This window comes from Passer montanus, unplaced genomic scaffold (assembly GCF_014805655.1).
Source record: "Passer montanus isolate IOZ18808 unplaced genomic scaffold, ASM1480565v1 scaffold49, whole genome shotgun sequence".
NCBI classification, from domain to species: domain Eukaryota; kingdom Metazoa; phylum Chordata; class Aves; order Passeriformes; family Passeridae; genus Passer; species Passer montanus.
In genome coordinates, this window is record NW_024369818.1 from 161,901 (window position 1) to 189,769 (window position 27,869).

The 27,869-nt window shown below is 36.7% G+C and overlaps 1 protein-coding gene across 1 annotated transcript; it reads left to right on the forward strand.

Moving 5' to 3' along the window:
* LOC120508664 (transmembrane 9 superfamily member 2-like) lies at window positions 1–27,869 on the forward strand. The gene is made up of 17 exons (XM_039722474.1): window positions 1–218; window positions 592–659; window positions 1,976–2,069; window positions 3,653–3,780; window positions 4,005–4,134; window positions 5,087–5,214; window positions 6,380–6,491; window positions 8,595–8,674; window positions 9,571–9,679; window positions 12,864–12,996; window positions 14,087–14,206; window positions 14,386–14,443; window positions 17,307–17,466; window positions 18,159–18,310; window positions 19,301–19,412; window positions 19,828–19,999; window positions 27,229–27,869. The coding sequence occupies exons 1-17, from the start codon at window positions 102–104 to the stop codon at window positions 27,294–27,296; spliced, it is 1,941 nt and encodes a 646-aa protein (XP_039578408.1). The 5' UTR covers window positions 1–101; the 3' UTR covers window positions 27,297–27,869.

Here is a 27,869-nt window from a genome sequence, read left to right on the forward strand (position 1 = left end):
CCCGCCTCCGACTGTGCTGGGGCCGCCTCCGCAAGGCGCTGCCCGGGGCGGTCGGGGCTCCAGCTGCGCCTCATGGTGCCTTTGCCCGTCCAGGCTGCAAGATGAGGCTGCTGCTTGCCGCACTCTTGCTGCTGGCACCTCTGGGCGCCGCCTTCTACCTGCCCGGATTGGCGCCTGTCAGCTTCTGTGAGGAGAGCGAGGAGACCGAGAGCTGCAAGGTGAGAGCCCGCACGGGCGGGCCCGACGTGGGCCGTCCCCTCGCTCTGCCCCGCGCGGGGCTCTCGCGGCGAGGGGACTCCGCGGGGTATTCCCAGTCCCGCTGCTCGTAGGTGTCCTGCCGCGGGCGGCAGCCTCTGCTCCGGGAAGACAGGCACCCCTAGCTGGTATTCCCTTTTCCCGCTGAACTTTACAGCCAGCGCTGGGAGGACCCTTAGCTCCTTGTTCCAGGCGTGGCCGGGGCCTGTCAGCAGCCAAGGGTAACTCACCATGGGGTACCACAATTTACTAGTTAGTTCCGCGTTTCGTACCAGCCACACGTTTGTTTCTGAAAGTCCATATTTTCATGCTTTTTCTCCTCCTTTCCTGTTTCAGTCACTAATTGAGCTCTTTGTAAACCGGCTGGACTCTGTTGAATCAGTTCTGCCATACGAATATGATGCGTAAGTACATCCCAATAGTTTTCCAGAAGTGTTTGAAAAGACGCTTTTCTGTTTACTGTAAGGGTGTCAGTATTTTGGCTGTAGGGATGGAAGAGTGAATCCGATGCTCAGTGGCAGGAATGAAGTACAAGAGGGTGGGAAGGCTGAAGGCCACACCTGTGCCACCTGACCGTCCTCAGTTATTGTTAAAAAAAAGGCTGCAGGGTTTCTTATGGGTGCATTTTTTTGAGCTAAGTACAAGATTTAGTATTGACTGTTTGACATATTTAAAAGTTCTTTCTGCTAGGCAAATCTAGGCCATAGGATGCTTTGAGTTCCTTTTTTTTCCTGATAATTGAAAGAAACTCAGAGACCAGTCACTGTTAACTTTCCTTTTTTTTTTTTTTTTTTTTTTTTCCAAAGAAGAAAAATGTAGCTAATTCTTTGTTTGTTGGTTTTGGTTTTGTTTAATTTTGCTTCTTTTATATGAAAACTTCTATCTGCTTTTGCAGATATTTTTAGGCCTACAAAGCAATGATAAACAATATAATTTGCAGTCTTGCTGTTGGGCACAGAAAAGAAAACTTGCAGGTGTTTTAGTTTTTTCCCTCGGCAGTGCAGCAGTAGAAGTAAGACCAAAGACTAGCTAAGAAATCCCCCATCTCTATTTCCGTTAAACTTTATGGAAGCCGGTGAATTTAGGACCACCGATTGAGGAAAAGTACTTATGTACCAAAGATAAGTATGGGTTTATTTGTTGTTGTGTTGGGGTTTTTTAACATAACATGCTGCTACCTGTGTTTAATGAAAAGCCACAATGGTTACATTCTCCCATATTCAGCAGTTTCAGGCTGTACGTAGCTGAAAAGAATTGGTGAATGCTTTTGACAGTGTGGTACTGTAAGACTAAAAGCACTTTCCTTCTTTGAAATGTATTTCATGTTAAATGCTATTTGTAAATATTCCTTTAAGAAAGGAGTGTAGTTTTTCAGAACCTTTTTGCAGGAGAAATGAAAAGTCTGTAGCATAGTGCCTTTTTTTCCCACAAAATGAAATATTCTTCTGTTTGTTTAAATTGCCATTTGAAAAGGGTGGGTGAACTAACCATTGTGCATTTTGTTAAAGATATTCTGGAATATGTATTGGTTGAAATTGATATTAAAATAGATACCAGCTTTCTTTGCAAAATCTCTCAGATTTTTAACTACCTGTGGCTAAACTGTTTAAAAAATCATGAAAACTACTCAGGACATAATTTAAGAATTTAAATTTAAGGCTGGTATTTACAGTTGTATGTCAATTAAAAGTAAAAGGGAATCTTTGCTTCTTTTTTCCAGTTTTGACTTCTGTCAAGATAAGGAAGAGAAAAGACCATCAGAAAATCTTGGACAAGTGCTGTTTGGGGAGAGAATAGCATCGTCTCCATATAAGGTTATTTTATCTCTTGAAGTTGATCCTGTTTAAATTTGATAGCCGTTTTTCTGATGGCTCTAATCCATAGACATAGTTGAAGATTTGATGACTGGGTGATTATTTTTGTTTATATTTTTTAATAGAACCACAATGGAGTTCATGTAAGAAAACACAATAAAACTCCTCCCAACCCAAAGGCATCTTAGTTAATTGGTTAATTACAGTTAGAAACTGGGCTAGTGATCACTCTTCTTGCCTGTTGCACTGTGGTAGAGAAGTCTAGAAACTATATCTTAGGTAGTTATTTAATAGCTGGATGTAAGGTGTGCTAGATGATGTGAAATAATTGGTTTATTAAATGTAACATTGGAGACTATAAAGTGATAGTTCAAGAACTGTTTCATATACTTAGTTGTAGTATTGGGCAACTTCCAGAGTGGGAAGGAGAATTAGGTTATGGCTCTCTTGCAGCTTTTCTCTGCTTGTACGTACTTATAATCTGCTGTCTGGAACCAAATTTGTCAGTGTTGATGCATATCACTTGGAACCTTCTGTAAAATAAATGTATGGTAATATTTTGTAGATTGGGTATGTGGTATTTTTCTGTATCATGCCCTGCATTAGTGACCAAATGTAGCATATCTAAAAAGCTGTGCCGTCAACTTGGGACAGTTATTAGCAGTGGAGGAGCTGTGGTCAAACAGTGGCTCTTGGTGTTTGAGAGCTGTTTGGTGTTCAAATACAGTTTCCAGACTTAGATTTGCCAGTGAAACTGAAGACTGTGCTGTGCGTGTGTGTGTGATGGTTGCTAGATAATCCAAATCCCTGTGAGAAAAAGAGGCAGCAGTTTCTGAGTCTGCTGCTGCTCAGTCTTAAGGGACCTGATCACATCTTTTCATTAGTCTGTTCAGTAGGTGATGCCCTCTCCCTATATGGACTGCTCTTAGAAATCTCCTTGATTCTCTGAGCTAATGTAGCTTTAAGTCTTACGACCAGTGATCACAAGAAGCTTTTAAATATGTAGCATAATGGGTCATTTGGACTGGATACGTATTGAATAGATTGTTATAATGGCTGTTGGAAATGGCTGTACCCAACAGTAATTAGGAAGTGCTGTTCCTGGTTAGCATTTGGGCCTTGATAATATTAGAATTTTCAGTCATGTTTTAAGCTCACTAACAGGTAAATATTTACTGTGTTAGAAGTTGGAGATGCAAATTTGAGTGTGTGTATGTGTGTTAGGTGATGTCTGTGCTTGAAGCTTAGATATTGTACAACTTGTGCTTTTGGCAGCCTTATCTAACTTGACTGTCATGGAGAAAACCAGCTAAAGTTACCATGAGACATTCAAGAACAGTGTAGTGAAAGTATGTTTTAGCCCATGATGAAATGATCAAACTAAAACAAACTGTAAAAGAAAAAGCAGTACTTTTTCTACTGATTTTCAATTTTCAGTCCACAGGATTTATCTTTCAGAAACTTGTAGTAAGGAGCTAAAGTAGCTAAAAAAACCTCTCTAGTTTACCTGAAAAAAACCCAAAATGCTAAAAGATCTTTGAAGAAAAATTGAAGTGACTTTTTTTTGTGTGCTTTTTTAACAGTTCACTTTTAAAAAGCAAGAAACTTGCAAGAAGGTTTGTACAAGATCATATGACCCAGGAAACAGTGCTGATAAAAGCAAACTGGCTTTTTTGAAGAAAGGAATGCAATTGAATTATCAGCATCACTGGTAAGCCAAGACATATGCTTGAGGTTGGGTTTATTTTCTGCTTTTGGCTATTTGTTACCTATGTTTTAAGTAGTTGCTTTCTTCTTGTTGTGTGATAGTTGTCTCTTTACTGTGCATCTTGTAGGCACTACTGAAAAGTGTGTGCATTACATGAATGTGAAATGTCACTGTGAAGTGAGGTGCACCCCTTTCTGAGGACGTGTTCTTTGATGATTTCTGTCTAGGATTATCGATAACATGCCTGTAACGTGGTGTTATGATGTGGAAGATGGACAAAAATACTGTAATCCAGGATTTCCAATAGGATGTTTTGTTACTCCAGATGGTAGAGTTAAAGATGCTTGTGTTATAAATGTAAGTGGTGGAACTTTCTTTGTTAGTATAGGGTGGTTTCATTTGTGGTTTTACTTTCAAGCTTTCTTTTCCTGAGAAAGAACAGATATGTTTGTAAACATGCTTAATGTTCAGACTGTGGGCACTGGCAGAGCTGAGTGCTGCTAGTGTGTGCAGTGACTCACTGATACAGTTTTCCAAATAAAATGTTTTTACAGGTCTTTGACTAATATATGTTTTATAAAGCTATAAAAAAATGGTGTGGGTGTTCAAAAGCCATAAAAGATTGAGATTTTATTCTGAAATTTCATGTGTATCCATCGTAGTACCTATTCATTTTTTGTCTATGTCATGTTCATGTGCAAGGTGTTCTTTTATCAGTTATCAGATAGAAGCTTTCTAGTGAAGTCCTAGAAATGTGTTCTAGTTGCGAAAGTCATGTCTAGCGCAGTTTACAAGTTAAATGTGTCAGGGTTTTCCCAGGAGACTGAAGGATAACAAACATAGCTGTGACAGGGAAAATTATGTTGACAGTTGGAAATGTGTCAGTCATCCTGGGAGTTCCACTGTGAACTAGCGCAATTACAGATAATAGTGATAATTTTATTCCTCCTGGGTGAGGGACAGCACTCCTCTTGGTGAGGAGAAAGCTTTCCATGACTCTGCTCTACTACTTGACCTGCTGCTTGCGTGCAGTGCAGTCAGTTCATTTGTATGCAGCAGGTCTGATGCTTCTTTGAAGTGTTGCATTCATCATGCACATTCAGTTTACTCTGTCTACAGTGACCTTCCAATTCAGTTACTCCTCAGGCTCCCCAGACTCTTGAAAGTGATCTTTTATACAGGTATATTAATGTTGAAGTGTTTGCCATTGTTGTTCCTTCATACGACACTAGTCTCATGATAAAGTTCTTGACTTCTTGCGCCCTCTCCTGTTGGAGAAGTTGCTCAGTCTCCTGATCATGTTTTGTAGTCAGAGTTTAACAAGAAGAACACTTTCTACCTCTTCAACCACGTTGACATAACAATCATGTACCACAGTGGGAAGGATGAAAACTGGCCTGGTGCAAGACTGGTGATGGCAAGACTGAGACCACAAAGGTAATTGTGCATTAAAACATCAGGTTCTGGTACTCTGGAGTCCTAACAGCAGTTCCAGAGAGAACAGTTCCTTAGAGATGTTATGGGAGTTAATAAATTCTGAGGAACTTGTTATTCTGACTTCTGGTAAAGCTTTCAGTGTGCCGGTTTATGTCTGGAGCTGTTTAAAAGGACAGTTCCACAACTGTAAATATCATTCAACTTTGCTTTTTAAAGTGTTTCCCAAAGTCCCTTAGGATAGAAAAGCTGCTTATGCAGACTTTTAGAACCTGACCCAAACAGAGCCTTTTTCATGTTTTGGTTGATTTGTATCTGAGAAACTTCCTTTCACTGAGTAACAGTTTCCCATTTCAGATCTGTTACCTGTCTCCCAAACATACTTTGGATGAATGTGCAGGTGTACTTTTTCCTGTGTAAGTTTATATACAGAGGTATAGTTGAAATACCATGTTAACACTGCTATTCAGAACTGCAGATGACAACAACTAATTTCCTAAGAAGACTTAACTGATTTTCTCAAACAGTAGCTGCTTAGTTTTTATGTCGACCAGAGTGGAGACCACAAGTCAGTGGTCAGAAGAACACTGGAGCAACTACTTTGGCCTCTGATCAGTCTGTTCATACACAGTTCATATTTTTCTATATTTGAAAACTGCAGCCCAGTTATAAAATTTCAAAGTAGGTAGTTTTTTAATAGCTAAACTTTTCTCTCTTTTCTGTAGAGGTTAAGTAAGTTAATAAATTACACTGCTACAGTTTCTGAAGTCATACAGCCATGCTTGGTAGAGCATGACTTGATTGTACTTGGTTTTTCTCTTGTAAAGATAAAGTGGTTTTTTAGTGAATTATACTTGCTATGCAATTTTATTCCTTCCATGAGTGCCAGGAAGATTCTACAAATCTTATTCATTTTTTCATAAAAGCTTTATCAGTAGCATCCTGAATGGCTGAAAAATGAGAATTTCCCTTTTCCCTGGCAGTGCAGACCACGAGGGGGCGGTTAGTTTGCACATAACCTTAATTTTGTCATTCTCTGACCAGATGCTTTGCTTCAACCTTGAAGCTCTCCTGATGGGGGAGTATTTGTGATTGGAGCACAATGCTAAATATTTTTAAAGAAGATTTAAGTTTTAAAAAAATTTATTTAATTTCTTTTCCCTGTTAGCTACAAGCATACAGATGAGAACAACTTAAGCTGTGAAGGCCCACCTATGGAGATTCCTGGAGAATTCACCAATAAACTGAATTTGGTTTACACCTACTCTGTGACATTTGAAGTAAGTATTAAATCTGTTGCATGAATGCGTAATTTCACAAAAGACTGAAATCAGAGCAATTGGATAACTTGCTAATAGGCGTAAGTGGATTACAGCAGTGTAAATTCCATGAGGATGGTCTTGTGAAATATTTTTCTGAAAATATTAATAGGTTTTTTGTTCCTGTAGCTTAAGTGACCCTATGAAAATATAATTGAAGGCCTTTTTTTCCCCATGTGTTTTGTTACTAATAGAAAATTAGCAGATTGAGTAGCTGGAAGAGTTGTCTTTGTTGAGGTAAACTCTGCTCTCAGATTTCAGTCAGGCTGCTGAGAGTCTTACATTAAAGAACAGTGTATATTTGGGGACATTTTCTTTGTTAAATGTTGACTGTAAAGTTTTATCTCATGAAGTTGCAGGGTTTGTCTCATTTTGTGTGGTTTTTATTTTGTTCACTGGCTTTTTCTTGAGTATGTGATCATTTATTTTTTACAATTATGTTTACTAATACACTAATGCTTTATTCAGCCTGTAATGAGTTAGGAGGAAGTTGCTTTCTGGCAAATGGGTCTTTACCCCAGCATGGAAAGTGAGCCTCCTGTGGGTGTGACTATAATTTGATTCAAGGTACTTCAAATCTTGGTACCTCTGTTCCAGTCCGGCCTGAAAGCATGGTTGTTTTTCTGATGTAAGACGCCAGTCTTAGAGGGTTTGGCTTGAGACTTCAAGCTCGTTTTGTACAGACAGTGAAGCAGCCATGACATGGCAACAGCTTTCATCCTGCCAAATTGAATTGGATTTGAACCAGTGACCTTGAGGTGCAAGGCTCTGTAGCCTGTTACTTTTCCCTTGAGACACCCAATCCTCCTTCAGCTCTGATTTTCCTACATTAATGAGGCTTCTTTCATTAACATTTGTGTTTAAATCTTGAGGTAAATTGTGATCCAGAATGTCAATGTGAACTTTGTCTGGTTACTCATGCAGTGGGTGAGGTGTTAGGATACCCACACTCTTTCTCTCTGACGTGGAGCAGGTAAGGCTCACATCCAGTGGGTTTAGATACTTCCAGCAGGTGGCACTTGAAAACTGCTTATTCTCTCTGTCATCCATAAGCCTTGGTTTGAAATAATACCCTCATGTGTTTTACTTTTTATTAGTAGTTTCAAAATAACTTGAAAGTGTACTCTTTATCAGTGATAAGTGTTTTTAAATAGGAAAACATCAGTTTAAGTAAGCCTGACTACATAAAGTATAAATATATAACAGTTTTATGGTCCTTTTTAATATGGTGGCTGACTTCTGAGAAAGTTATGGTGTCTGCTTTAATTAACTGACATTTAGCACTGTGTGAAAAGTATATGTCATCGTGGCTCTAATATTAAGTACACAAGTGTACAAAGATGTAAGTGTGAGAGCAGTTTGGTACTTAGCTATATGAACTTAACACTTTGTGAGTAAATAAAGAAATTCAGAAGCAGAACTTCATGCCAGTCAGGGGATAGAATTTGGTAGCAGGACAACATATGTGTACATCCAAAGAGAACAAATGGGGAGGACAGAAAGAGTCCTCAGTTGTAGACATGAAGGTCCATCACAGGAGTATCTGGAAATGAAAGCTGTGTGCCAGGAATCAGAGTGGAAAATAGTCTGTATCAGCCAACACTATGGCAGAGAGTGAAGAAGCCTGTGCTAAATCCATTAAAAGTGATTAGAAAAACATATTTCTAGTTTCCTCTGGAATTTTTCTCTGAGGTATGTTTGACAAAGTTGAAATTTCAAGATCAGTGTGCTATACTTGGAAAATCTTGTAGTGATGGCATAATTGTTTTTCAGCAGTTGGCATCTGCAGGTAGCTACATCCCAAATCATGGAAAGATGAGGCTTAGTGAAGACTAATTTAAAGGTAGAGGATGTGGATAGGAAATTTCAATGAATATACACTCTTTTAGAGTCTCTACAGGTGAATTAATGCAAGAGAGAGGTCTTACATCCAGTGTTGATAACAAGCTTAGAAATGAATGCTGACTGGAAGGTTTGGGAAGAGATGTGGTATGCTAATTTCCTCTTGGAGACTGCAACAAACTTGTACTTGCTTCTATTAATTACTATTTCATTTCCTTATAGGAAAAGAATAATATTAAGTGGGCTTCCAGGTGGGACTACATTTTGGAGTCTATGCCGCATACAAACATCCAGTGGTTTAGGTAAGATTTGCATTTATTCAATGAGTAACCTTGCAGGGGAGCACAAAGATTTCTTAGTTGTACTCCTAGGGAGATAGAACAATGTCTGTAGGTTTTCAGTCAAGAAAACTTTTTGCTTTCATATGTGAATTAAGTTTTCATGTCTTGGAAGCAATTGTATTACTGCATTTTGTGAAAGGAATGCATCAGTATCCAAAAGGAAAACAGCTTGCATTTTTTTACTTTATCATCTCCATTCTGGAGAAATTTTGAGTCATTGCAGCTCTGCAGTGTTCTTACTGTTACTGTCTGGCTTTGATTGCCAAGTGAGAGGTATAAAACATGCATATAATGAATGTTTTGTACTCAGCAGCTGCTTACAGTAAAAAGGTCTTTTTTATGTGTAAAAGATTTATGTGAAAAGTTCTTGCTTATTTTATTTCCCTCCATAGCATGGGAATTATACTAAGTATATAATTTGTGTTGAAGTGTTAATGTTTTGTAATGTAAATCTTGAAAAGGCTAATCCAAATAAATTGTCCTCTACAAAATATTAAATGGCACAAAATCCATTTCATTGGTTGATAAATATAAAACCTACTTGTCAGTCTGCTTTAGGAACTGTAGCTGTTTCATCAGGGAAATTACTTCTTAGCTATAAAAGGAGGAAAATAAAGAAAAGTCATGTATTCAGAATTAGCAAGGTATCATGAAATACTGTTTTCCTCACTTCTGTCTCCTAAGAAGTCACAGACTTTTAAGTTGTGTACCTTTATCTTCTCTGGATGGGAAAATACTGAAAGGTCTGAATATCTAAGGCTTTTCCTCAGATCTGAGCTGTACATGTAGTATGAACTGGTACATCTCCTGAAACCTGAATAACTGGATTCAAAGTTTGACTTTTTCTTTATCTACAGTATAATGAATTCCCTCGTAATTGTTCTGTTCTTATCTGGCATGGTGGCTATGATCATTCTGAGGACTCTTCATAAAGATATTGCAAGATACAACCAGATCGACTCTTCTGTGAGTAAAATTTACAGCTTTTACATGAGCACATTTTTCTGTCCGTAGTGATGTCTGTGTCTTAGTTTTGAGTACAGTCTTGAGAGATGTATAACTATGATGAGTTTGATACATGCTAATATCTCTGGGGGTTAAAAATTATTGGAGATATTCTGATTAACATAGGCTGATACAAATTGATGTTACCTGTAGCTGGAAAATGTGGTGGAATCACTTTGTTTAGTTAGGAGATTATAATATTGTGGTTCACGTGCAACACAACTTCTGACCTCTAGGTGTGTTAGAGCTACTTGGTGTGTAAATGATATTTTATTTTATTTGTAAATACAATTCCCATGGTAATCACTGTGTTAAACTGAGTCTAGTTTGTTTAAATTGCCCTCCGACTAAACCCGTTGTGAGTTCTTTTGAGATATGTACTCGTTAAAATGGGAAAGCTGCTATAATGGACGAGAATATAACTGATTGTGAGTTGGAAAGACTTGACCAGTAAACCTAGAGTAATTTTTACTCAGCCTTTTACTCATTGGTAAAAGTGGTATCTGCAACACAAGGATGAAAAGCAATGTCAGATGCAACAAAGGTTTGGATTTTCGGTTTTGTTGCTCTCTGTCTGCTTAAAGAAATACTTCAAAATGCACAAAAATGTTTCATATTGCAACTAAAACAACTTAGTATTCTGTAAATTCTGTGTGAAAATATTTCTGTTCTTCTTTGTAGTTTTAATATTGAATGTCTTTTGTTAATGTAAATCCAGACAGTGATTTAAAGTGGAATGATTTTTCTTGCATCCTTTAATTGAGTTTTTGTAAGGCTTCTGTTTGATCTCTCAATTAAATTGTGTTCAATATTTTATACTCTGTTGTCTTTATTAGTTGATCATTCTTAATGTGATAAAGAGCAAGACTTGTAGAAGCTTGATTAGTTTTTATGAGTAACATCAGGGATAGGTGTGACTTTCAGAAAGCCACAGTTTTTTATTTTCTTGCCAGGTGTGAGAGACTTAAAGCTCTGTTGCAGCTCAAGGGGCTTATTTAAAAAGGTGTGAAATAATTGTGCAAAAGAGGATGTGGGCTGAAGAAGATGCAGAGAAGCAAAGTAGTATTTCACCTTTAGGGGATGCTGGTGATTGCACTTCAGAAGAGATCGATGCACCACCCAGTGACTGTGGTCTTAGAACGTGCATTTAATGTTTCAACTGATGCTAGCTGGCTTTTAGTGTGATGTGGATTTAGTGAGACATTCATTAATGAAGTATTCAGAAATCATTAGATTACTTTTAGGGTCTTATGACTAAGAGAGGATTCCTGAACTGAAGAGAACTCATGTCAGTATGTACTCACCAGTGAGAGGTAACTTTTTCCCCCGCCCCCCACAAAAATCTGTTTGATAATGACTGCTTGAATGTAGGGGACTTAAATCGTCATTAGAATGTTTTGAGAACTAAGCTAAATTAATGGGTAAGATGAGGATTAGTGCACCTTTGAAAAGTTTAGAGTAATTTTGCTCTAATATTTTTGAAACCCTAAAATATAGCTTACTACTTGGTTTAGTTCTATAGTTTTTATCATTATGTTGTAAGGTTAGCGATATGAAATACTGCTGAATTTTTTTAACAGAAGTCTGAAAAATACTCTGACTCACAGCTAATTAGCCAGTAATAAAAGAACTTAATTAAAAGCAAAGCTTTGAGACAAACAGTGGCGCATAGGCTTATACAGGATAAATCAAGGTTCTCAATCTACCAGACTTAGTTTTCCTTTATTTCTTAAATGAAGATAATTACCATGTAGCTATTTGTTTTAAAGTTCGCACTAGAAACAGAAGGTGTCTTTTGAGTCCATTTTCCAGGTGAGTTGTTGACAAGGATTCTGTACGAGTCATTTCAAATCTGTAAACATTTTCTGTCAGGAAGTGAAGTACTAAGCATTTAGTCCTGCTTAGTGTCCACCGTTTTGGAAACAGAGATTTGCTTCAGGTGGTAACCTTTGCAACTCTTTCATTCCTTCCTTACAACTACCTGGGAAAAGCCTTTCTTCTGTTTTGCCTCAGCAGTTTTCTCGTTATTATCACAATTAGTTCAAGTTCAGACTTACAGGAAATCTTGTATCTGTGCTTCTTTGACCAAACAAATCTTTCTTTGCTGGAAGAACACTGATGGGTTGGAATTATACCTGTATATCTGGTATCATTTTCTGTCAGGTATGGGGTGTGGTTCTATATTTTAATCAGTGTTTAATAGTTTAATACTGTTTATCAGTGTTTAATAGTTTTCAATTTTTGTATTCATATATCAGCCTTCTGAGAGTCATTTCTTGCAAGCAGAGGTATCATTGTGGGGAAAGTAAAGACAGTCTTCCAGAAAAAGAAAAGCTACATCATCTGTTGCAATTTGAGGTGCTCTATGTCATTCACCAGTGTGGTCTGCTTTCTCTTACCCTGTTTTTCAGCAAGCTTTAATTGTAGTGATAAGCAGTTCTTTGAACTGAACTCAGTATTACACTGAATGGAACCTGTAGATTTTAACTTTATGAGGAGTAGAGGGTCTTCTTGTGGGGTTGATTTTCGGTGGTTGTGTGCATTAGTTTTGTTGTTTGGTTGTTTTTTGTGAGGGGAGGAATCTGTTTTGAGTGACTTTATTGAAAACTTTTGTTCTTCAGCAATGGTTCCTTAGAGCCACCGGACTGAGGCTTCCCCCTCCCCATTCTATCCTTTCATCCATTCACCTCTGGCAGTGGGCCAGAGTGTTTGTACTTGTCCCTCATGATTCCAAGGTGCAAACTTCTTTTGGAGTTCAGAGACAGTTTCATTCTTTTCCAATATTGTCATTGAGACCAATGGACTTTGAAATCAAAACAGAAATGAATGCCTGATCTAGATGGAAGTTACAGCTAAACTGAATGCTTTGTTTTAGTTTGAATTTAGAATGATGTTCTATGGTTTGACTAATTACATTTGCTTTTTCTTGCTTGAGGAGATGAGAATTTTCTTGATAAATCTTGCCTTTTTCACTGAACCATTAGGGGGTTATAAAATCAATGAGTGATGAATCAGATGCAATTAGTCTGGCTTTGGATCTTAACTGGAAGCTAATCAAAATTTAAATATGTATTTTGCATCTTGTTTGTGTTAATTCACTACTGCATTATGTATTGATGCTAAAGACATTGTTGATTTTATACAGGAAGATGCCCAAGAGGAATTTGGCTGGAAGCTGGTTCATGGAGATGTATTTAGACCTCCAAGGAAGGGGATGTTACTGTCTGTCTTTTTGGGCCAAGGAACCCAAATTTTCATTATGACGTTTATTACTTTGTGTAAGTAACTTCATTAAGGTGATGTGGATGTAATGTAATAGTAGTAAGAAAGATGCAATATTATTATATAGTAGCCTTCTTTTGGAAATAAATTTCTTCCTTCAGTAACATAAAATATTAAGGCAATTTTATAATAGTAATTAGATAGCTTTAGTAATGCTGTTGTAAGCATTGTCATTGAAAACTTTGGTGATGTCTGGGCTAATGCTGATTCTTCATAAATTCAGAAATCAAACTTCCTTCTTATGAGTTTCTTTTAAAAAGCCACAGTTTTGCATGGTGTAAATTATCCAACGGTCCAGTAATGCAAGTTCAAAGATGTAATCAAAGCTTTAATGTTCTGGGAGCCCTTTCTGTCCAGTATGTTTGACATGAGGCTGCAGCCATACAGAAATACGAGCAAGAGTGCACGCCAGTGAAATAGTACTGATGCAATGTTGAGATAATGATAGCCTACCATAAATAGCTGTATATGCATGTGATTATGTAACCTGTCACAAGATGTTATTTTATTATTAGTTATCTGTAAAGTTTATGAGCATTCCTTTTTTTACTGTAGAGTAGAATTGGAAAGTACACTGATACTTAGTACAAAAGAAGAATCTTTCAAGTTTTGTTCTCCAGGTTTAACCCAGATTTTGGTCTTTCATAGGGGAGCTGCTTTTTTCTTTTTATTGCATGATACTGTAAGATTACTAGAATTTTCTTGATAGGTTTGTCTATCAGTTTTGATCACAACTCTGTATCTTGCTTAGCAATGACAGTTTCCTGTGCAATCAGTGCAGTAGTATAGAAAGAAATTGGTGGCAAGACAAAATGCTTTTGATGGGTGGTGGCATTTTATTTTTCAGCATTTTGGCTATGAGAAGTTTTCTACTTAAGAGATGAGTTGGAAATAATGCTTTTGAATGAAACAGTGCCATTAGGGGTATGCTCATGTAATGAGGTTCATGTAATGAGTAAAAGAGCTTATGCACTCATACTTCATTTAAATATGTAGTAGTGAAACGGATAAACCTTCACAGTGAACTGTGTTACAGGGATATTTTGACATGTGTCCACAACTAACTAAATCTTTTTGTTTCTTTAGTCCTAGCTTGCCTTGGTTTCCTTTCTCCTGCTAACCGTGGTGCTCTGATGACCTGTGCAGTTGTATTGTGGGTCTTACTGGGAACTCCAGCTGGTTATGTGTCTGCTAGAATGTATAAGAGTGAGTACATACATTTATTTAATGTGACACAAAGTGTTAAATTCAGAATTGCTAGGCTGAGTATACACCTCAAATTGGACCTGGTGTCTCAGTGTATCTGCTTCTTGCTGCCATTCTGTAAAACAGTTGGAAAAAGTCTTGATCTTGACCTTGAAATTGTTTCTACTTTTTCTCCTCAGCATTCAGAGGTGAGAAGTGGAAGACCAATGTCTTGCTTACAGCTCTGCTCTGCCCTGGGTTAGTATTGTTTCCCCTCATCTTTCTTTTATTCTTAAGTATAAATGAATCGGAAGTGGGAAGGAGTTGGGGAAAAGCCAATTGTTACGATGCTTGTCTGTGTGATTTTGTTTGTGGTACTCCCAAGCTGCTGTTCCTTTTGTGCATTGCCTATCTGTCACATAAAGAAAAGTGAACTCTGAGGAGCTGGAGCCTGGTACAGCTAGAACACAGCTTCTTGGCTTCTTGTTTTGTTGTCAGGTGTGGGGGTAGGAGAAATGGGGCAACTGTCTTGCAAGGTTTTGTCACAGCCTTTGTGAATCACTGCACCAGAACATTGGGCACAGTGCTGGGGTAATTCCAGTTTGGTACTGCAATACCAGGTAATTCTGGTTATAATAATCCTACATGTGAAAAATACAGTTCACTCTCCTGTAAAAATTTAGAAAGTTTAATAGATGACAAGAGGAGACAAAGACAATAAAGCAAAGATGTTATGGCTGGGTGTGTCTTGGCACTCAGCCAAGAGCACACCTGCTATTTTGGAAAACACCCTTTATATACCATTTCTATTGCATTACCTTGTTACATATTCATAAACAATTATGCATTGTAAGCTTTTCCCCAAACTAGTTTACATGTTCCAGGAACTATTTTACATGGCCCCTCCTTGGGTCTGCCTTTTTAGAACATGCGTGTTTTCTTGCTGTGGTTTTGGCTCCTTCTCTTTATCATTTCCAGTTTGGGCCTTGGTCCATACTTTATTCAGACAGTGAGTGCTGATAGTTGGCATATCTGTAGCAGGTGTCCTCGTCATATGTTCATTGGATGTTATCCCATCCAAGCAGGCATTTTAACACAAGCGTACTTATATCAGCTATTTCACTGCTATGTCTAAGCTTAATTAATAACAGAAATAAAAATTATATCTTTATAGCAAAGTTATTTAACACCAGACATATATAGAATCCATTTTAATATTTGCAAAAGCCAATATTATAATATGTATCTATAATGGAGGTGGTGTCCAGTTTGGGATGTGGCTGTAGCCTGTATCATAATATACAGTGTGGGCAATACTGTCCTGCCTGGGAAGGGCAATAGCACTTCAACCTTTTGTTTTCTCATAGCTCTTATGACCTTCTTGGAGAATGAATAGGGAGAGGGAGCAGAAATTAATTTCTTCTCCAAGTCTTCCATGTTTCCTGGTTATATGACTTGGCAAATATTTTTGGCAAAAGTGGAAGAAAAGATTATAAGTTTCTTAAGGCATTTTTCCCCAAAAAAACCTCAGAATAAATAAAAAATGGCTTGGCTTCAAGTAAAGCAGAGTTTCATCAAATTAATGTACCCGATAACAACCAAGTCTAGTATTTCTGTGAGAAATCTTACTTTTTAATAGAATGTGCTTCAGTCTCCCTGCTGTCATTTAGATGTTATCAAGAGACAGAAGAAAATATATATTGATGGAAAGAATACTGTGCTAGTCAGTTAAACTCCCAAATAAATTGAGTTTCACAGAGGAACTAAAATGACTGAGCCTGACAGAATATGAACAGATGCCCTGATTACACTGTGCTAGTTCAGTGAATTTGCATAATATCATAAACAGCTCAAGGCCTTTTTAATCTCAGTAGACTGATGGGAGTTCATGTTTGCAGTATTTTTTACAATTGTGGAGGGGGTAAGTGAGGTCTGTGTTATGAGCCTGGGTAGATGATAAAGATTAGAAAGACTTCTAAAATGGATTTGATTTTTATTTTTTGTTCAACAAGATGCTTACACCAGGGGTCGCTTGGGTGTGCTTATTGAACAAGTCTGTTCCCCCAAGCAGTTTTGGCAAGTGTCAGGCCTCTCCTAGGAAAAAAAGGAGCCTATCTATTGCTCTAATCCTTCCTCCTTTCTTTTTAAATTAAATACAGGGGGTGTATTCACTTCAGGGCAGCTTAAATTCTATCTCAGGATCACTTTTTTAACAAAACCCAGACAGTAGTGCACTTTACAGGACCCTTTCTAAGGCTGAATTTTCTGTGGTGTATATTTGAATCCAAAAATAGTGGCAATTAGCACAAGCTTTTTTTTTTATAATGGGTTCCTTTGCAGAATGAACATTCTGCTTTGTTTTCAGAAGGGGATGTTCAAAATCTTCATCTCAATTCAGCAACACCTTGATTCTCGTCTCTGAGTTGTTTCTAGTTTTTGTCCAGGTTGTTTAGAAAATGAGGCAGATGTGTTTAAGGGGGAAGGGAAAAGCAGGTCTGGAGACAAATAATGACTGATGCAATCTTTATTTAAATTCTCCAGAAGCGCAGGCTACTTAGTATGTGTAACTCCAAGCTTATACAAATATTTCTGTTGTAGAGCAGAGCCCTCTTTAATCCCCCCTTCCCCTTGTGACACAAACTGCAGCAGCACATTAGAGTCCATGTTGCGGGAGTCCATGGGGCTTCCTATGTAGGAGATTTTGCTATCACTGTATTTATTCAGAAGGAATTTACTCTTTATAAGGGATATAAATTAAGAAAATAGTTATGGTTTTAATAGGAAACAAGGTCCAGATAAGGAGTTTTTACATTTATTCTGTACTTTTCCATTCTTTGTATAGATTATAGATTTTTTCAGTGGCGTGTTTCTGTTACTTTTTGGTGTTATGTTCAGAGTCTTTATTTAAATAATGGCTTTACCATAGGTACTCACATTACAAGCATTGGGTGGTGCAGGCATTTTTACTTTATCTGCACCAGTGGTGAAAGAAACTAGGACTCTGGGAAATTGGAGAAGTGAAAGAAGCTACATTTATTTAAACTAATTTACATTTTGTAATACTAAGTGATACTTATTATTTCTTGAATATTTTAATATATTTTCTGTTCTTAATTTTCAGGATTGTCTTTGCTGATTTCTTCATTATGAATCTCATTCTGTGGGTGAAAGGCTCCTCAGCTGCCATCCCTTTTGGCACTTTGGTTGCTATCCTTGCTATGTGGTTTGGAATTTCAGTCCCACTAACCTTTGTTGGTGCCTATTTTGGCTTCAAAGAGAAGGTAGGGCCCTTAGAATACAGGTTTGAAATACACCTGTCCTCTGTAATTGAGCCATTGAATCTCTAAGCAAGAGTTCTAGGCAGGATCTGGTTGGATTGAAACATCTGTGATCCTATGATTGTAAAATGATATTTTACTGTCTTCATATTGAAACAGAGCATGTGTTTGTAGTGTCATACCAAACTGTTTTTTCTGTCCATTCATTAGAATCAAGTTTTAATTATGTTCTTGAAGCTCTTACTTGTTTTTTGTGCTTCAGCAATAGTAGTAGTATTGCTGAGTAGTATTGCTGGTACTATTGCTGAGTTTTGAAGTAGTGCTTCAGAGAGGCTTCAGTTTTGTACTTCATTAGCTTGAAGTAATGCCAGACAGATAAGAAAAAGGTGATGTTATTGGATTTTTAAAAATTTTATTTTGTTTTTAGTTAAGACTTTTAGTTAAGGACTGAACAGGTTTCTTTTCTTTGTGTTCTGCTTTGATTACTGGCCCATAGTTGGAATGTCTAAAGCACATGAGTTTTTTCCTAGTGATGGACATCAAGTTTGTAGGTTTTTTTGTTTGATAACTTGTGATGGCTTATGAATGAAAATCTAGTTATGTTTATCAAATCTTTATATGCTAATACTAGGGAAAAGTAATCTTATTTATGATGTAATAATTCATCTTTTATCTCTAATTTTTTTTTTCTGCAGCCTATTGAACATCCAGTACGTACAAACCAGATTCCACGCCAAATCCCAGAGCAGTCATTTTTCACAAAGCCATTGCCTGGTATCATCATGGGTGGCATCTTGCCTTTTGGCTGTATTTTTATTCAACTTTTTTTCATTCTGAATAGCATTTGGTGAGTATCACTTTTTTTGCCCTCTATTTATACAGGTTTGAGATAATACACACTGTAATTTTGAATGTCCCAAAGCAAATAATAAAAGGAATAAACCAATTTTAAAAGTTTTTGATAATTTTGCAGATTTTATGGAATTTCCAGAGTCTTTATATTTATTTCTGTGCTTAGAATTTACAAAACTAATTCTTCTTAAGGAGAACTTCAGAATATTATATGAGAGTTCTGTTGCCTTCTTTTATCTTCCTGGCTCTGTACAGCACAAATGTGGTTTCATGCTATTGTGGTTTCATGTTGTGGTTAGGTAGAACCTAATCCCTTGTGTTACTGTATTATGATTTATGAAACTAAAGTGATCTAGCAGTTTCAACTGTGTAGATCAAGATCTTGGGATTCCATGTTCTGCAAAACAAAGACTCTAGTCCCCATGAACAATCCACTCCACTCCCCATGAACAATCCACTCCACTCCTAAATCTTATAAAACCTAATCAAGCAGTGCATGAAAAATTAAACCAGTGCAATCTTTCATGACTTTCACAATGTAAACGTAAAATGTCTAATACATTGTTGTTCAATGGGAAATATTATCCTGAAGGTGCCAGGTTTTATGGTGTTATCTGTATAGGTGGAGAGATCTAACAGTTTTCTAAATCAGTTCTTAAATGCAAATATATTAGATTGACTTTTTATATCAGTCCTCAAAAATGTGTAATGTAACTGTGCTGAAAAACATGATCAGCTGACAAACAGGTATATTGTGGACTTTCGTAGCTGAAATTAGCAAATGCTTAAATTTTCTCCTTTATTGTATGAAAGGGAAGCATGGAGGGAATATGCAACTAATACTCCCTCTGTTAAATCCTGTACTGCAGTAATTGTCACCTTCACTCAATAAAATTGGCTCAGAATCTGGTGATGTGACACTGTGAATTAACTCAGAACTTCAACCAAAAATGAGACTCTTGTTTTTATTTGTTTTTAATTTTAGGTCTCATCAGATGTATTACATGTTTGGATTCTTGTTCCTAGTTTTTATAATTCTTCTAATTACATGTTCGGAGGCTACAGTTTTGCTGTGTTACTTCCACCTGTGTGCAGAGGTAAAAGTTGCAGTTCTGGTGTAGATATAACTTGTAGCTGGAAGATGTTAGAAATACAGGTGAGGTATGCACATACACTGTGAAGTGCTGGACACTATGAACTGATTGCGTTTTCAGCCTTGGCATGCCTGTCTTAGCCACTCTTCTGAAATGTGCCTTTTGTTTCAAAATGATCTGCTGGCAACAGATAAGCAAAACCAAACAGCTTTGATCTTAGAGTAGTTTCATCTTCCTAGTGGAAGCAATATGGCTGACTTTGAAAAGAGAAAGTATCTACATGTCATGTTGGAATTTTTCTGAGCTAAATTTTACAGAATTAAATGTGTTCATAAGACAATGTTAATTTTTCACCATCTTATCTATATTTCATTTCCTATATGATGATTCTTAGTGATCAGTTTATTGTTTCTTTCAGGACTATCACTGGTGGTGGAGGTCGTTCTTGACCAGCAGCTTTACAGCAGTTTATCTGTTTATCTATGCAGTCCATTACTTCTTCTCCAAACTCCAGATAACGGGAACTGCCAGCACCATTTTATACTTTGGTTACACAATGATCATGGTCTTGATTTTTTTCCTTTTCACAGGTAAGTGCAATGTTCAAACTACAATTAATATAGAGGGCTCTGGTTTTGACATGAGAAACATTAGGTGAAATTTAGATTACATGAAATATTAAATATAACTTATGAATCTTTAGGTGGTGTTACTTACATGGTTCGTGACACCACACAGCAAGATTTTTTTATTTTTTTACATTTTCTTCCTAACTTGAAATTACATTTGTTTATGGTAGAATTTATTTTCCTTTATTGAATATCAAGCCATTATATTTTCAAAGGCCCATTTTTGATCATTATGATATTGAGTATTAACTTGATTCTGGATTTCATAATTGGTTCTAGAAGTTCTGCAGTTAGAGATAATTTCACTCTGCATCTGGAGGATAAAATATATTTTCAGCTTTCACTATCAACAAGTGAAGGAGGCTGGTGCTGTGGAGGTGAATGTTGACAAGACAGAGTTTTAGTACTGTTAGAGCTGTCTACAGTACTCGAGTACTGTTAGCGTCCTTAAACCACTTCATAATGATGGAAACGTACCTTAACTGGAGGAACCAATTTGAAATATGGTTCTCCAGTGTTAGTTGTCCAACTTTTCTGATGTAACTCATGCAAACAAAGTCTCTTCCAGACGATCATTTTAATGTCCATAGTCACTTGACTGAAACAATAATTTTGAGGCTGATTTGATGAGAAATCTGTGCCCAATATACCATATGTTAGTGAAATAAGAAGCTCTTTGAAGGGTACTGTCCTTCAAAAGTAGCCATGAGTGTTTTATTTTGGTGTTCATCATACTGCTGCTGTTGTGTACGTAGATTTAACACATGAAGTCAGATCTTTTAGGTGTCACTGCTTGGCTTCATGAAATACTGCAATGACAGAACCAGAGAAAATGCTTGTTCAGGTATGATGGGCTGTTGATAAAAACAGCCGTGATAGTCACTCCAAAGATTTGTAATAGAGGATTTCTCTGTGGATGGCATGGTAGTTTATATTGTTATTTTTTAACTTCTTCTGCCTGTTTGTTGAAAGCTGCTGTGATTATTTTGTGTTCACTTTGTGAAATGCATCTTTTAGTTAAATGCAGTTGAAAAAGATTGGCTGAAATAGGTAACAAAGGTAAGTCTTAACGTCAAACTTCAAGTTTGTCAGTGTAACAGGGAGAAGGACCTCTTTTGTCCTTATGTATTTAATTTTCCTAGTACTGGATGACACAAGGCAAAAAAGCCACTCTTCATAAAAACCTGAAGAAAATTTTTGTATGTGTTTGAACAAAGCAGTTATGCTGTAGAAATTATATTAAATAACAGTAACTGTCACTTCTTGTTGGTTTTTGTTCTTTAGAAATGTGTCTCTTCTAAGAAGGACAATAAAAGTTCTAAAAGGAAGTAGGGAAAAAAACAAGGAGGATTTAATTTTTCTGTTTTTTAATTATTAGAAGGCAAACTTGGAATTTTGCATATTGCCAGTTAAACCTCTGCTTAAACTGTGATGAAACAGAAATGTTCCAGATGTCTTCTATAATGTCTGTCTGTCTAGCTATCTGTCTTTTAAAAACCCCATAAATTATAGTCTAAAATGATTTAATTAATTTTATGCTAAAGCAATATGTTAATGTGTCTTAGTTTTAGCATAGGTTAGTTGCTATCCTGCCAATTTAAATATCACTTATAATATGCAAAATGGTAGAATTAAAAATGTCTCTTTCATATATAAAATGATAATTGAAATTGTCATGGCAGTTGCTGAAATGGTATTCAAACCTTCAGATATGCTCATCCTGGATTTCTTGATATGAAGGCCAGTGAGGCCCATGAAGTACAGTAATAAACTGTGCTGCTGTTATTTTTGCAGCATTGTCTTTTTTCTTTTGAAAAAAAAAAACCACAGTGGTGCTCCCTATGCTGTTTTTGTAGCTCATGAGGAAAGCTTCTACATGGCCCTCCCTTGGTAATTTAAAATGCTGTAATAACTTTCTTTTCCATATTTAGTTAGGTGATCGATTTTGGACCTGAAGTGTAAGCTGTTTTAGATAAATGGCACAAACAGTAGACACTTAACTTTGCGTTGTTTTGTAAAATATTCCTTAGTAGGCATTGTTTTAGAAAATAAGGGTTCAATCCTTCACAGTTTCTGGAGATGAAGAAGTTTACTAATGTAATATTACACATGGTTTGCATTAATAGCCTTCCAAAAATGGGACCTTGATCTGTTCCACTTAAGTTAGCACTAGGTATTTTGGTTTTCTCTATTCTTGCCTACTAGGTCTCAGCAACTCTGACAGAAATAAAAGGGGCGGTGTTAATGCCTCCTCCAAGGCAGCGCATTGCATTACCCAGGGCATTTCAAAAGGGATCATAATGAATAAGTAAATAGGAACTGAATGCTTGTATACCAACACTGGCAGTAATATAATCTGACCGGTGTGCACACCGAAACCAGACAATTTGATTTTAATGTACAAAGTGCAGCTAATATTTGAAGAAATAACAAGTGTGGTTGGATGGAGGTAGCTATATTATTACATGTATTTTATTTGTGGAGGCAAAAAAATCCTGAACATAGTCAAAGCATGTTTCTTTACAGTGACCTCTATTTTTGAACATCATTTTCACTTGTGAGTTAATGCCATTTTCAAAATTGAGTTTTGATCTTCTGGGTAGATTGTATTTAGAATCTGAGATTCTGAAGCACCCACCACTGTGCAGTGATTGAAACCAGTATGATACAGAGAGCTTTTAAGGTACATGAGAAGTATCAGCCTAGTGCAGAGTGCTTTTCTATTTGCTTTCTTACAATCTGCTCGTGCTTTGAATTCTTCTTTCTTCATTAAACAATAAAGCTAGAAGAGATGAGTAGTGGAAAAGAGTCTGCTTAATGTATTTTGACATTATTCTTTGGAATAATCCTTGTTTGTAATTTTTAATTTAACCTGGTTTACCAATAACTGTCCCTTACTCAGTTAGATGCTGGTTTTGTGTATAGCATCTTGTTTCTGTGTATCAGAAAGTGGTAGTATATAGTCTGCGGACCAGACTATTCAGCAGAATATAAAGCAGAGGACAAGATCATCAAAAAACAATGAAGGTGTCAGTGTCTCCCCACTACGTATAAAGGGATTTTTGGACATATCTTGCTTCTTGCCTAGAGAAGTGTCTTGAGTCATCTTCATATCTGGGTTTGTGAGTTTTAAATGACTCTGGCAAAGGATCTTTTACCTGTACCTTCCTAGAATGGTCAATGACATGCAGTGAGCTGCTGTACACTGGGATAGCATCACTTTCCTAGGCTAGTAGGGATTATTTTAAAAGGTAGAATCTTAAAATATGCAGGCTACCCGCTTAGGGGAAAAATAAGGATCTATCCCCCAACAGTGAGTTCTTCAATGCAGACCATTCAGGTGCTTTTTCATGCAGTTTAATTTGGTTAATGGTTAGGATTGGATAAAGTAAACACTAGCCAAGAAACTAATTTGTTATATTGGATTAAACCAAACAAACTGATTATAAAGGCTCATTGGAAGAATTGGTGTTAGGCTTGGTGCTGGGTCATTTGATATAGATGTGCATGTGAAAGATGTAAAAAACCTTAAAATGTGAAAGAGTTTAGAATAATCAGAAAATAAATGTAATGGTCTCACCTCTTGCAACTAGTGGGGTATTTTACTTATTTGCTTGTGCTTTCAGTTTGTTTGTTGCTTCATTTGGGTCTTTTTTGTTGTGGTTTTTTTTTTTTTGGTTTTTTTTTTAAAGTACTTAGTATTAGAACGTTTTTTTTTAACAGCTTTTCCAAAATGCCTGTGGGTATCTGTTCTCTGTCATGTTGTTTTCATTGGTGTCTGTCAGGGAAGCCTGAGCTGCAGAGGTGTGCTTCTTGTTGATAGTGCTTCAAAACTTGGGTTTCAGTTTGACTGTGTTTTGAAAGAGACAAATAAAAGCAACATCCTGGTATAGTCTTATCTAAACCTTACCTAAATACTTCTCCTGTTCTAATGAGAAGCTCATTTTAATAAGGGATGATTTTAATTTTGGTGCAAAATGGGCTTAGAAAAGTGGTCAAGATTGGAGTGCTACCTATGCTCTTCAAGAAAATACATTTCAAGCCATGCAATGTAATATGGCAGGGTTGGATTTTAACTAATTTTAACTAATTTTAACTAGTGCCACTAATTATAGCAATTCTACTGGGTAGAGGTACAGGTATAAGAAACAGAGTGTGCGGTTATCTGTGTTTTAAGATTGGCTTTAGTCAAAGTAGTTAAAAGGAGAATCTTAAAACCTGTGGTACTTGTCAGCACTGGCCTAAAGATCCAGTATGAAGTGCTCAAATCTGGAACAAGTGACAAATTTGTGAAATGGGTGTTAAAACACAGAAAATGTGGAAAACATTCTGGCTAGAATTTTCAAACAAGCCACACTAGTTCAGAGATTTGTTGTTTTTTTTGTTCCCCAGTTGCTATTCATTTGCAGATCCCTTTGACTGGGATATTTATTGCTATGTAGGAAATCAGAAACATTTTTGCTGCTTTACCTTTTTTGGGCCTTATAGTGTTCATGGAATCACAAGTATCCCAAGGGCTGAGGGGGGAAAACACACTGAATTTCAGTGGAATCAGGCGCTGTGCTGTGGTTCGTGTTCTTAAAAACACAGGCAAAAATTGAGCTTTTTTTTTTTTTTTGCTCTAACATAAGCAATCATGTAGGTAAAGCTACTGTTTAGGAGAACCTTATAAATAATGTTCTCTCACCTTATATTAATTTCTGTCCAGTAATACTGGTTGCAATTTCAACACAACTGTGCTGACCTGAGCCTTTAGAAGATTCTAGTGTATTTGGCCCATGGTTGTTTGTTTTTATTTTTTTTTAAAGGGCACTAAAACCACCTAGTTGATTTGGTGTGATTCATTTGCACTCCTAAATCTGCAGTTGGATTTTTAACCTAGTTGAAAACCAGTTTTCAATCTAGTTTGTTCCAGCATCTTTAAACCATTCTGATCTTAGAGCATCAAGTGGCTCTTTAGGAGAGGTACCTTTGACAGGTGATGGGGTCTTTAGTTTAATGTTCTGGTTTTGATATTTCTGGTCCTTAGAGCTATCCACATATGCAGTTTGTAGGATATATTTGTTCATGGGAGGGAAGAAGAAATTACAGTGCTGGTTAGCCCCAATTATTGATGTAGAGGTAGCAACAGAAGAAATCTGTGCTCACCAGAGAAGGTTCTGACAACCTAAGTCTGTGTCTTGGTGATGAGTGCTGCCTTTCTCTCCTGAATTTATGATTCAAATCTGGTATGTGACAAACATACCACTTAAAAAGTGTCTTACTCTGCTTCCAGTACATTGGCAAAATTTTTGATAAAGTTTGAAAAATGAGGAGAGTGTACTTGGTCTTTGATCTGCTAAACAGACCTTTTTAGGAGGGGGAGTTGAAAATCAATGTTACTGAAACTTGTGAAAATCTGTCTATAGATAAAATGCTTCACAGTGTAAAGTCTTCAAGTTCTGTTATGACTGAGGCAGTGTTTTATAGAAAACTGATGTATTATAAAGATTCAGAGTAACAAGGATCGGAGGAAAATATGTGGATTTAGAATGTGTTCCCATATTAAGTTATGGCATGCTCGGAAATCTATGGTAGCTGTCATTCTTGGGATAGTTGTACATTTATGTTATGATAGTACACTTTTGTTCTAGAACAGCAGATAAAATTTTAAGGTATCTAATCTGTTAAATGTTTGAAAGAAGCTGCTTTCAAAGCCATAAAAGGCTTGGAGTGGCTATTTTATAAAAACAAGTAGAGACTGAGAACCATTATTAGAATAAAACTGTGAGAGTAAGGTTTAGAGTAACAATGCTGGTATTGGAATATTTGGCACAGTAGGAAGGAGTGAGATACGACCGTGAACTGCAAAGACTTAGTGATGTCAAGCCTACAAAGGAATTGCATTCCTTGTGTGGTTGCTGTCTCATCTTATATCAACAGGCATAAATCTGCTGTCTCCTACTGTTTCAGAGAACAACTACTGCAAACTTCGAAGGAAAGGGTAATCTGTGGCATACAATAATAGTTTGTCAAAAAGCCTTTAACTGAAAATATACATGGTAGCATGAGGAATGTAAGAATTGGCATACAGATAATAAGCATCCCAAGATGGTTGCTTGCTTAGGAAATGTGTAGATGTGGTCTGAAAGACAGAAATGTAACTCATGTAAAAGACCTGAATGCTTAATAAAGAATCTTGCAGTTATTAAGTCAGTCACAGTAGTGAAAGAGATTGGAGCTGATGTTAAACATGGGCTGTACAGACAGAAAAGGATAACATTAAACTGGAGAGAGCTGAGTGCATGATCTTGCGAGTGCCTGCATTGGGAAGGGCTGTCCCAGGGCTGGCATGTAGCTGTGTTTTTGAGAGGGAACTCAGTGCAATTGAGATCTTCCCTTTTTTTGTCTGTTAAGGGTTAACATCACTGTGGCAATTTACAACTAGGTAAAAGTGTGATGAGCAGTGCATTGCTTCCTTTAGAGGCTGAAGACTAAATTAATTGAGATTCTGTCTCCTTGCATATGAAGTTCTTCAAGTATTTTAAAAGTATATGTGATGGACAGGGTCTTTGCAGTTGCCCAATAATAGTGACTGTCAGTGAAAACCACAAATTTGTTAATTGGTTTAAGAATAGAAAATTGTTATCTACTAATCTCATTCAGTGTTTTGGTTTGTCACTGCTGCTTTCACTTGCTGCTTGCTTCCAGCTGCTGTAGCACTCAGAGCATTCCTTTGCCAAAAGGAAGTAACATGATACACAGAAGAAGAGATTTCTATTCTGAAGTATAAATAGAGCATGATGAATATAAAACTGGGACAGGTGAATTTTTTCAAGGCCTAGTTATGTGTCATAATTCATGGGTGGCAGTGAAGTATTGTAGACCTAAAAAAATCAGGCAGGGGCTGGCTTGGTGTGTTTATAAAAGTCCGTTTCTGAATTGGTGCTTGTGTCCCTGCTCATAGTGGTGGCAACACGGTCATTGGTGGTTTAAATGTGAAGCGGCCTGGTCCCTAAAAGTCATCTTTGATCTAAATCAATAAGCTAGCTTGAGGATGAATCTGTGTTGTTAAATTTAAGAAGTGTTGTTTTTCTGGATAGTTAGCTGGATTACAGTGTTCTATTCTGTCCTGCTGGGAAGTACATGTTAGATTTCTCTCTCAGGGCAAACTGGAAAATAAACTAACCATTATTACTTTCTTGTTTCAGGGACTATTGGATTTTTTGCCTGCTTTTGGTTTGTAAGTAAGATTTACAGTGTTGTGAAGGTGGACTGAAAAGCTTCAAAGTGTCTTTTGAACATATCCTCCTGGCTGTTTGATAACTTTTACCATGTATTGAGAAACATCCTGTGTAATTATTCTAATTTGTAAAAATGGAAGACTAGACTACAACATAAAATGCAGATTTTTATTGAAGAAAATGGCACCATTGCCATTTTGATATAAACAAAAATGTTTACATCAATATACTCATTGAACATGTTAATTATAGTAGTTCAAAAAATTATATCCAAAATTTGATTTAGGATGAATAAGAATTCTGTGAAACAGTTTATTTGAAAAATTGAGTGCATTATGCAGTCCTCCAGCTGAATTTTCTTGTGACTAGGATTTGGGTTTTTTTGTTACCTCTTTTGGTTACCATTTATATACCATGAAAGCCTAGGACTGTCAAGTAAATCTATGTAAAATGTGAATTTTTTAAACTAAAGTATGATTGTACATAATATCCTGCACCTTCTTTACAACTAGGTTATCTTCTTACAAATGTACATGCATTTAGTGTAATGTAGACTTTATTAAAAATATCGACACTGGTTTTTGTTCAAATAAAACTGCACAATTCCA